Below are 12,074 nucleotides of genomic sequence, written 5' to 3'. Positions count from 1 at the left end.
ATGGATTTGTAAAAAGGATTCCCTTGTGGGCGTAAGGTGTGAGGCGTTAGAAGAGGATATCTCCAGATTATGACGTGTAGGCCTACAGTTGGTGGAGCTAACAGTGAGAAGACAGAGAATGTTGGGATTACACTGCAACTGGTGAGCGAATGGTAAATGCAGGATGTGTTTGTCCCCTGATTGCTGAAATGTTCCTTTCGTTTACGAATATCTGAATGGTGGACTCATCTGGGAACCAAGTAGAACTGTATGATGATGGCCAGCCTGTTTCCTTGAGTGTCTCGGCAGATCATACTTTGAGGTAAGGAGAACATTCTAACTGGGAAAATATTTTAAAAAATAATAATGTATAAAGTATTTTTTGCTTTAGAGGTTGGGGATTGTTCTTCTTGGAATAGTATTGTGGAAGTTCTGGATGACACTGAACATCATTGGATAGTGGGGCATCACTGGATGTTACTCCAAGAACTGAATATTGTTAACTGCAGCTTCTCTCTTGAATGTTTTATTCCTTCCAGACCAGTGGACCCAACACCCACTATGAAGGTGAAGTGGACCAAACTGGGCATGGTCTTCTTCCTCCTACTCTCTCTTACCATGACTGGCTGTTTCATTTGGCAGTACAGGCTTCCCAAAGCAAAACCAGGTGAGAATGGAAAAATGCTGTGTTGTAATGAGCAGGACTCTCTAAATATGCAAGTTTGCACACCTCAGCTTCAGAGTCATGTTCACTATTAGTAGCAAATATGGATTTCGGTTTACTCAAAGTGGGGCATGACATTTGAAAAAGGTGCTTACAGTGCACTTAATGCCTGCAAGTACATTTGTACATTTGGCTTTTTGATCTCCTTATGCTTAATTGATCGTTTGCAGGGGAAGCCTGGGGATTACACAAAGCTTGACATAGTGGCTCGCAGATTACTTTGCACTGGAAAGCCTGATTATCACTTGGGGGAGGGAAGTTCAGAGTGAACATAAAAGACTCCATTATGATGAGTACCCTCCCTAACGTTCCCCTCCATTCCACATCCACACTGCATTACGTAACTGTAAATGCGATATTAATATTTCACGATAACAGCCAGAAGTTGACTGAATGTCCTAATTACATTTCAGCATTTAGACTGTATGGATAACTAATGTAAAAAAAACTAAGATAAATATTTGGGGTATAAATATCAGGGGTAAAAAGCCCCCCAGCATTGAGCTGTCGAGCAGTGGAACTGGGTTCTCTGGAATGGTGGTGCTCCAGCCAATACTTTTGGGATGAGTAGGGGATGAAGTAGGATGGGGATCATCTAATGTCCTGACCTCATTATTGCTCTTGTAGCTGAATGCAATTAAAATCCTCACAGCAGGGCTCCAAAAACTAGTAGAAACCCTTCTGTGGGCAGTAGAAACAGTAGCTCCAACAAAAGCAGGATAGACTCTTTAATATCCATGATTTTTAAAGAAATAATGCATGAGCAGGTGTCCCAATAATTTTGTTCATAGCATATCTCCTCTCTTGTGTTTCAGTGGCTGATACAAAAGTTCAAGAGGTAAAAAAGGAAAAGCTGTGCCCACGCTTTCCGGAACCAGCACCACTGGAGCATCCCATACCAGTCCTCATGGAGGCTTTGGAAAAGGTCAGGCTGTGTGGTGTGAAACCAAACCATGACAAGGAAATAACAGATTCTAGATCAATAATATTGAACAACTATAGAACATAGAAACAGCATAGAAAACATTTACTGCATTGATACTGCATTTAGTGATCTCAGTAAAATACTCTAAACCAGGACTCTTCGATACTGGTCCTGAGGGGCTGGTATCCAGGACAGTTTTGTGAATTTATTATCAGGAAATCACCAAGGTGTGCTGGATACCAGTCCTCCAAGACTGTATTCGAAGAACAATGCTATCAACAAATACACAGTGCCCCAGTGCTTGTTCAATCACCTTGAAAAATAATTTAATAGGCCCAAAAATCTGCTCTTATCTAGGTTGATGCTCTTTTGAGGAACAGCATTGATGCAACTAGACTGCCAGCAATCTCAGCCATTGTCATATATAATGACTCAGTGCTGTGGAATGGAAACTTTGGCAGAAGAAATGCCAGTGACCCAACGTCTCCCCCACCCAACGAGTACACAGTCTACAGGTGAGGAAACCATATACTTATCCTGCATATCATTTTTATATAAATGCTGCACAGTCCATAAAAACAATGTGTTTGCAATCCATCTAATACACACTCTCGCACATTTCTACACTGAATTGCACAGAATTGCCAGTCTATCTAAGATCTTCCCCACTCTAATGCTGTACAAGTTGTGGGAGGAAGGCAAAGTGGGCTCTCTGGACGACCCTCTGGGGAAGTATGTAAAGAATTTCACCATAAAGAACCCCCTGGGAAAGGAGAGGGTTTCAGAACCGAAGTCTCTTCCAGACGGAGGGTCCTTCAGGAGCAGTGGTGAGACGCCGTTTCGCGTCCCCTCTGTCACTCTCAGGAGAATGGCTAGTCAACTATCAGGTCAGTGTTAGATCCTTTGAGTTTCCCATACTAGTCATTCTGGCATACACTGTGAATCTGCTCATAAGAGAATCAGGTATACAGTAAACTCAGACCGGCTAACTATGCCCTAGAGTGTTCACAAAAAGTCAAAGTGGCACTTGACACAGAATTTGAGCTAGATGCATTTCAGTGAGCCAGCTGACCTCGACCTGAGACGATTATGGCAGTCTGTTGCGGTCACTATAAATGTAAAAAGATAAAAGGTGAAGCCTGGATTGAGCTAAAGAGTTTCTAAATGTGGACTCACTGTGGTTGCTGTAATCAGCTCTTCCGTCTGAAAATACATTACAGAACAGGATCTTCTTAGACTGGCTGTTCAGAATTAGACTAGCAGTGTCCTTAACAGACCATTCGGTGAGTTCATTCTGGAACGAAGATCATATTGGTGTGATCATGCAGGAAACAATGACACCACTGACCAAAATGTTAGTGCTGCTTGAATCACATTTACTGATTAAATGCCTAAATGAAATTATTGATTGCACGTAAAGTTGTCTAATACAATCCACCACTGACTGCAGGGTTACCCAGGCGACTCAGAGGGACCACTCTTCTCTGGAATGGCGAAACTCAGGCTGCAGTTGACTTGTTACAGGACGATGTTCTCGTGGCAGACCCAGGAACAAAGTAGGTGACCGACTTTGCAACTTTGGGCTCAGGGAACTCCATGCATAGCACATTTTGCATTGTCCCTGCATTACCTTGCCTCATCAGTTCATAGAGAGCGTGACAGATATCTGATGAGATTAATCTATCTAGTGCACAGAGCCCTCAGATCTTTAAGCACTAATTAAACACTTAAAATTGTATATACCACAGATAAGCATAGTGCCAAGGAGGAGGATCTGCCCTCCTGCAGAGTTTAGTTGCGACCCTAATCTACAGTTACTCACCTGGCTGCAACATTCAGATGCTCCGGAAGACTTAGATTAGCTGGATCAAGTGTGTTAAATTAGGAATGGTGCTAAAGCTCTCCACAAAGGTAGTTCTCCAGAGGCAGGGTTGGGCAGCAACACTCTTGAGTCTGCTCTCTTTGACAGTGATATCCCTTCCTCCTCTCTGTCCCCAGATGCCACTACAGTAACCTGGCCTTCTCTCTGCTGGCCCACGTATTGGCAGAAAAGGTAGCAGGAACTGATTACCAGAGCTGGCTGACTGAGAATATCCTCCAGCCATTAGGCATGGAGGACACCAGCTTTGACATCACTTCAGACACCGAGAGCCAGATGGCAGTGGGCGTTTACTCGAGTGGACAGCCCGTGCCCCTCTACGACCTCGGCTGGTATCAGCCCTCGGGACAGATGTACTCCACCGCAGCTGACATGGCCAAGTTGGCGATGGTCCTGCTGGGGGCATACAACCACCGAGTGCTCCGGGATGACACCCTCAAGACCATGCTGACACCTCTCCTCCGCTGTGACACCAACTACTTTGCAAACCAAACAGGGACACCTTGGGAGATATACCAGCAGCTGGAGTATGAGATTATCCGTAAAGATGGAGATTTGGACGGCTACTCAGCCACCCTGTCTCTCGTTCCACGTCTAAAGCTAGGCTTAGTCATTTTGATGGCTGGAACAAAGCCGACCAACAAGGACCTTGTGGCCACGGCCTACAGTTACCTCATCCCTGCCATGGAGCGTGCCTTCAGAGACGCACCTCGTGTCCTTATCCCACCTACTGATCCAGCTCCCTATGTGGGCTACTTCACCTACAGCAACATCACCTTCTATGAGATCAAAGCTGGGTCAGGAGGGGTGCTTTCTATGCAGCAGTTTGGGCCAGAGGTGGATGCAATGGTCCCTCTGAAGTACAGAACTTGGAAGCTAAGTTACTTAGCTGAAAGGGTGTTCCGGGTGGTCTTTGAGAAGGAGTATCCATGTGAGTTAAAAGTCAGTACTGCTTCCGTTTCACTGGAATCCCAGGACAGACAGCTGTTAAACTTTTACAGATTTACCAAGAAGAACCGTTCGCCTGGATTTGATGCCCCTGGCTTAAACACTTACAAAGTGATGCGCATACCGAACAAACCCATTTTTACCAATTAAGGAAATCTGTGGCTCATATGTGAGGACATACATGGTGTTCTCATTTCATTTAAGGGAATCTGAACTAATGATGCTCTATTTGTGTTGTAAATGTTGATATGAAAATGAATGCCTCTCATTAAGAACATATTTTAACTGGCATGTGCTAGATATGTTTTTAACCAGAATTATGGTCTTTAAAAATGCAATAGCGAGCATATATTTCATCAAATAGTCTCTCTCTCTCGCTCTCTCTCTCTCTCTCTCTATATGACCCTGTATACATATGGACTAAATGTCTTAATTAAAAGTTAACTTTTAAGTGCCTTGACACGTAGCTCACTTGGATCAGCTCTAGCACATGATAATAGAATGGTTTGCGTTCAGATTCTAAATATATGTCTATACATCTGGGACATGTACCTTGGTGTGAGGGGTGACCTGAAATGTGTCAGGTCTGTGTTTTTTTAATGCAATGTGAATGCATGCACATGAATATTAAATAATAAACTCTTTTAATAAACTGTATGTAAATTTAGGATGATTGTTGTATATGCTTTGAGTAAGCTGGTAACATTATAACATGCCAATAATTAACCCTGTAAGGCACAAAGCAGGTTGTCCTTCCTTGGAGCACTTTTTATGGGTACTGACCACTGCATACCAGGAAATCCCACAGGATCTGCCCGATGTTTTGGAGATGGTCTGATCCAGGATCTAGCCGTCACAATATGGACCTAGTCAAAGTATCTCAGAATCTTATTATTGTCTGTTTTCCCTGCTTTTAACACATCAGCTTCAAGAACTGGCTGTTCACTCACTTTCTAATAAATCCACCTTGACAGATGCTGCTGTAGATGAAGATAATCAGTGTTTTTCACTTCACTTGTCAGTGGTGCTAATGTTATGACTAATCAATGTCTTTCCATCTATTTTTCACATTAAATAACGCTGCTTTCTCAATGTTTATTTTACTTGTGCCACAAATTAAAATGTTAATTTCATTTAGTCCAACTCATTAGTTTAATGTAAAATTATTTGTGGCTATAAATATCTTTTTCATGGTCACTCGGTTTGTGAGGACGACTCTAGGCAGATTTACACTTGCCATATTCCTCCCATTTCTTAATGATAGATTAAACTGAACTTCGGGGGAATTTTTTGTGTCCATCCTGACTCACACTCTTCAGTGACGTTTTCTCTGACGAGTTGTGTGGAGTGTTTTTAAGTCTTCATGGTGTATTTGTAGCCAGGAATACTGATTAACCAGTGACTGGACCTTCCTGACAGGTGTCTTTACACTACAATCAAATGAGACACATTCGCTGCACTAAGATGATTTCCATTGCACTAATTGTGAGACTAGTAGCATCCACTGCCTGGACCTCGAATTAGGTCAGTCACTTTAAAGGGGGTGAATATTTATGCAATCACTTATTTTACACTATATATTTTTTATTTAATGGACATTACTTTGTAGAAATCTGCTTATAAAAACAAAAAGGCTGACCATGATTGCATTCATAAAAGCAAAGAATGGGAGAAAACATCCAAGAGGTTTGAGTTTGACTGTAAAATTAAGTAATGTACGATTTACTTAATGTGTTAGAAAGCAATTAAACTGGTTTTATTTATTTCTTTATTTTATTAACTCAAATTATAATTTTGAGTGAAACATTGTCTGTTTAATGTTGTACTGCTCTATGCAAAGCCTTGCATACTCACAACACTGCATACTCATAGCACTGGATGAATAAAACAATAAAGTCAGCACAATGTTTTTTTTTAACAACAAGTTTTATGTCTGTTATCAACATGTAAGTGTTATTTCATGTGTCTTGTGTTTATCTTAGTTCCTAGTTCCTCATGCCTCAGTGTCCTGCCCTTATTTGCCTGAATGGCTTCATCCTGTATTGATTCATCTGCTGGTTTTATAAACCTGTCTTCCTGTAATGACAATCCGTCATGGATATACTTGATTAAGCTCACCCACAGTTGCAGCCTACTGCCTTTGGAACCCCAGAAGACTTCAATCATTAATGTTGCAATTACGCTTCTGCAACAAGCACAGATGACTGGACTGCAAAATGAAATTTTCTGGCTCAATGTGGCATAAAATGAGAACATGAGAATGATACAGCGCCTCATCTCTGCCAAATAGTTCCCCAATAAGCTCTCCTGCCTCTTTATCTGCTTCCCTCACTTTCATCCTGGGTCATCTGCCTTCTCATACAAGGAAATATGACAGGCCTCCAGCTGGATGAGTTTTTTCTTTAGTGCTTACTTTACCTATTTAAAAGGAACTCCTCTTTCCGAGAAGGCATTAATCAGTCCTGGTGCGCTGACTTACAAACAGTGCTCATGAGTATAGTATCATTCTAGCACAGGAGAGGGATACTGACAACCAAGACTGCTGGTGGCTTTTCAGCCTTTCTCCAGGTCAAATTTGAGTTCCTGAATCCACAAAGAAATAATTCCCATCCCACACACCTTCATTTTGGGTACAGGTTTGTCCAGGCTCTCTGTTGTCTCCAGCCCTAAGTTCTGTTTAGCATCCAGTCCTGGTTCCAGCTCAAGTGTAGTCTGATACAGAGGTTGAGGTTTTTGGCAGTCACTGTAGGCCCTATGGTCCGTGGATCATCTCCAGTTCCAGGTCATCCAACCATGTCTGCTCTTGCTTCAGCTTGTGTAAAACGGTACCTGTCTTAAGTAGAGTAAGTTAAGTAGTCCTGTTCCTCTTCTGACCATCTCTACGGTCTCTCCTGTTCTCAGTACTTCAGCCGTCTTTCTTGTTAACTTGATGGTTCTGCTGGCTCTATACTCTATGCACTCGACCAACAGTGTAAAAGTGTTGATGTATAACTTTTTAAAGATCAGACATTTGCTTCTAGGAGTTTTTTAGTTTTCTCAAGGTTCTAAAAAACAGTTCAGAGTTCAATGAACTTAATTTAGCATAAGTTAACCTCTTTTGCTCTGTGACTTTTATTACACCCTAAGGATAACTAATCGGTAACTACATGCAAAGCAGTCGAAACTGGCAGAGTTGCTCCTAAGTTGTAACAGTGGGGGAAAAGCCCAAAACCACTGGTGGCTCTGAGGAGTTAAAAATCATGTGTATTTTTTTCACAGGTAGTGCAGGTGTAACAGAGCTCCAGGGGTTCAATCCTGCCCCTGCCACTGTCTGTGAGGTGTTTGATGTGTTTCCTCACGCCTTCCAATAATACACATGGTAGGTGAATTGGAATACCCCCTGGACTGGTGACCTGTTCAGGGGGTATTTCCTGCCCTGAACTCACCACAACCTTGACTAGAAAACAGTGTTAAGAAGATGGATGGATGAATGTAAAATACAAGAAGTTAACAAACTTTTTTAAAGTTAAATCACCAGTTTAAATTAATAAGTGCAACCCCTGCAGTCCTCATTACCACCCCGAAACTTTCAGTCATTGCCGCTAATCGGTATCACTGTGCTCTGACCTTGTTTGCCAGTGTCTTATGCCATTGCCACTGTACCTACCAGACCAGAGTTCAAATGTGTTATTTGTGCGTAAACGGGCTGGACAGAAGACAAATCGCTGGACAGCATCTGAGGTTATATGAAGAATATATACTAAAATTGCTGAAATTCCATTATATCAGTGTTTATTTCATTGGTACCCTTTACAAAAGACCATTTAACCAAAATAATTATCAACATTCAATCATTGCTAATATTTTTATTCCTGTTCATTTATCTAGAAATTGTAACAATTAAAAGTACATCACTGGCATGTGTGTATATGTGTGTGTATATGTGTGTGTGTATGTGTGTGTGTGTGTTACAGGATATTCCATTATTATTAACGTTTAACCTTAGCGCTGAATGTTTGTCTCTCCCACGTTTCCTCCCACGTTCCCTAGAGCAATAAAGTGACTTTCACGCCTGTATTGTAAATCGCCTTGCAGTTTATTAACTAGCTTAATCATGGGGCGTAGAGCATATAGGAAGGAAGGGAGAGGAAACTGTATAAAAGGAGTGAGACAGAGAATGTGCAGAACACAGAAGCTTGAGAAGTAGGCTGCATTCAGATCCAGGCCGAGCTAAAGATGAAGACGTTACTACTCACTGTCCTACTGATTCTGGCCGTCAGCTTGACCTCAGATGCTGTTAATGTTCAAGTAAGTATTTACCTTCATGACTGGAGATACTGTTATACCTGCATCACTGTTAAATTAACCCAACAGCCTTCTGGTGGTGCTTTAATAGTACAGTTGCAGGTGCAGTGATTGCAGCTAAAAGGTTTTAAGGGACATTCCTGAGAGTAAGACATGTAGAAGTTATTGCTAGCCAGCTACATTACTACCAATCATTGGATTAGTGATTGTGTACACACTGTACTCATTAATCTAGTCTTCTAGTCAAGCTCATTTGCAAGAAACTTCATAAGAGAATTTTAGACCAAGAGTGCATAAGAAGGAGAGAAACAGAGCCTGATGAACTGCAGCTTTAATGGAACCACTTATTGGGGACATGATACAAGCACAGGTAGGGAGATTTTAATGAAGGCAGCAGCACACAGCTACACAGTCAAATGAACCAAAACATCAGGCAAAAGTCCAGAAAAAAACAGAACTAGCAAAACAGCCCCCATAAAAAAAGATAACGTCAAAAAATTGTATGCAAAAGTATGTTCATCAGAGACTTTGCACAGAGCTTGCCCATGGGATTTGTAGTCCGGCTATATGCTCTCTATCGAAGCTTAAGCGTGTGGTCGAAGGCGGGGCATGGCGTTAAAACTCCGGCGCCCGAGAGCACGCAAGGAGGGGGCGTGGTCACGGCAGTAGCTCTACAAGTTGCTCATTATTTGGGTATTTTTTGTATTTTTTTTTTTTTATTGTTTTTTTTTTTTTCTTTTGGAACAATACTTTTTGTTGTCATTAAATTGAATTAGCAAAGCTTTCCCTAGACTTTATTTTACCCCACCAATATAAACCACCTCATCTTGCACTGTCTCGTATTTTACTGTAAATGCTTTCCTCTTCCTCCAGGAAGGACAATTCTCCTTCCAGCTGGAGTCAGTGAAAAGACTTTTGGCCCTCATGGCTAAAGACGCCCCAGCCACTCAGAGCAATCGCAGAGCTGCCATCAGTGCCGTGGCGGTGTGTGACAACCCAGACCTTCCTGAAGAATTCCAGCCTCTGTGCCGAAGCAAAAACGCACGAGCGTCGTTCTCCAGGCTTGGTAAGCAGAGGGCAGAGGGGAGAGGGGAGAGGGGGGAGGGGAGGGGGGGGGGGTGGTATTGCACGTGAAACAGTAAAAGTTTATATATTTGCTCATATTGACCCTCTTCCTGATAAAGCCAGCTTATCCTTTTCCTGATAGTATTTCGCTGAACTGGACACCATTTCTTTTTGTGTTTCCTGCAGCACGCCTTGCCAGCCGTATAGGAGTGTGTGAGATTTGTGCATACGCTGCTTGCACCGGCTGTTGAACGTGGTCTACAGTTTTTATTTCCTTTAGTTTTTCAGATCCATTTTTGTATTATTATTTTTTTTATTTTTGTTTTTATGCAACACTAAAGTGCATGCATGATAAAGCTGCAGGCTACGTTTCCAAAGAGGCAGTAGGCATGCAGTATGTGCCATTTCCATTGTCAAAGGCTTGCACTCTGTTACAATAGAAGTATGTTTTGTTTTAAGAATCCCACATATCCCAATAATCCCAATAATCCCAATCCCGTAATGAACCACCTGTATATATGTAAAATTTTATTAGTTTTTTTACCGTTTCAAATTGTAACAATTTTATATAGCATATGTCAACACATTGCATACCAGACATTCACACTATTAATAAAACTGAAAGACTTAATACCAGTTTGTTTGTGTCAGCATCATCCTTTCTATTAAAACTGCCAACAGCTGCCATCAAAATACCCTAAATACTGCCCTCTAGTGTGATTCTGAGAGCATTAGCAGTTAAGCGTTACAGGTCTGTCCTGCACTGAAAAAGAGAGTTAAATTCACTTACTTGAGAATGTGTACATCAGTTTCCCCATTAACAAAATATGTAGAATCTACATAAATTAATTTAACTTACAAAAAGCTGGTCATCCTGGGGAAACATACATTGAGCTGGAAAGACAGCTGGTTAAGCCAGTTAACCAGCACAGCTCTTGACCAGCGTATTATATGTTTTCATCTGAGTTAGATGGACTGGCTGATCTACCAGCATGACTGAATAACTCGAATAAGCTGGTTGTCAAGCTGGTTAAACTGATTATCTAATTTGGTCAGCCTGGTCATAGTAGTATATCAGCATGGTCATGTTGGTCAACCATCCCAAATGATACATCAGAAAAGCATTCGCCAGATCAAATAGCCATTCCCAAAATGATCAGCAAACAAAAAGGCATACTAAATGGCACATCCCAAAGCAGTCAGCACACTAAACGGCACGGCAAAACGGTCGGCACAACAAACACCAAACGGCACACCCAAAAGCAATCGGAACACCAAACGGCACATCCAATATGCATTCGGCACACCAAATGGCACATTACAAATTGATCGGCACACCAAATGGCACATCCTAAAGCGGTTGTCACACCAAGTGGCAAATCCCAAAGCAGTCACATCAAACAGCACACCCAATAGCAGTCGGCACAGCAAATGGCACATCTCAAAGTGGTGGGCACACCAAATGGCACATCCCAAAGTGATTGAGACACCAATCGGCATATACTAAAGCGGATGGCACACAAATGCATTCAGCACACCAAATGGCACATTCCAAAGTGGTCGGTCCCAAAGCCGTCGGCACACCAAACGGCACATTCCAAAGTGGTTGGCACACTAATCGGCACAACCAAATGCATTTGGCACACCAATGGGCACCAAACAGCACACCCAAAAGCAATCGGCACACCAAACGACACATCCTACAGCAGTTGGTACACAAGAATTCGGTACAAGAAATGGCACATTCCAAAGTGGTCGGTCCCAAAGCTGTCGGCACACCAAGCGGCACATCCCAAATTGGTTGGCACACCAATCGGCACATCCAAATGCATTAGGCACACCAACCAGCACATCCAAAAGCAATAGGCACACAAAACGGCATACTCAAAAGCAATCTGCACACCAAACGGCACATCCCAAAGTGGTTGGCACACCAATTGGCATATCCTAAAGCGGTTGGCACACCAAATGGCACATTCTAAATTGGTCGGCACACCAAACAGCAATAGCACGGCAATAGGCAAAAATGGTCGGCTAATGGTCGGCAATCGGCAGACCAAACGGCACATCCCAAAGTGGTTGGCACACCAATCGGCACAACCAAAGTGCACTCGGTACACCAACAGGTACCAAACTGCACACCCAATAGCAGTTGGCACACCAAATGCCACATCTCAAAGTGGTTGGCACATCAAACAGCACATCCCAAAGTGGTTGACACACCAATCAGCATATCCTAAAGCGGTTGGCACACAAATGCATTCGGCACA

At 42.4% G+C, this 12,074-nt stretch overlaps 2 protein-coding genes across 2 annotated transcripts; both read left to right on the top strand.

Annotated features, from left to right (window-relative positions):
* lactbl1a (lactamase, beta-like 1a) lies at nt 1-4,605 on the top strand. The gene is made up of 7 exons (XM_072697275.1): nt 1-301; nt 519-646; nt 1,519-1,628; nt 1,986-2,143; nt 2,268-2,515; nt 3,079-3,184; nt 3,627-4,605. The coding sequence occupies exons 1-7, from the start codon at nt 216-218 to the stop codon at nt 4,603-4,605; spliced, it is 1,815 nt and encodes a 604-aa protein (XP_072553376.1). The 5' UTR covers nt 1-215.
* A 4,006-nt stretch (nt 4,606-8,611) lies between these two features.
* Nucleotides 8,612-10,440, top strand: LOC140577204 (guanylin-like). The gene is made up of 3 exons (XM_072697057.1): nt 8,612-8,742; nt 9,613-9,805; nt 9,991-10,440. The coding sequence occupies exons 1-3, from the start codon at nt 8,671-8,673 to the stop codon at nt 10,053-10,055; spliced, it is 330 nt and encodes a 109-aa protein (XP_072553158.1). The 5' UTR covers nt 8,612-8,670; the 3' UTR covers nt 10,056-10,440.
* Nucleotides 10,441-12,074: the final 1,634 nt, after the last annotated feature.

This window comes from Salminus brasiliensis, chromosome 14 (genome assembly GCF_030463535.1).
Source record: "Salminus brasiliensis chromosome 14, fSalBra1.hap2, whole genome shotgun sequence".
In the NCBI taxonomy this organism is placed as follows: domain Eukaryota; kingdom Metazoa; phylum Chordata; class Actinopteri; order Characiformes; family Bryconidae; genus Salminus; species Salminus brasiliensis.
Note: the sequence above shows the minus strand (reverse complement) of the source record. Positions and strands in the feature narration are given on the sequence as shown.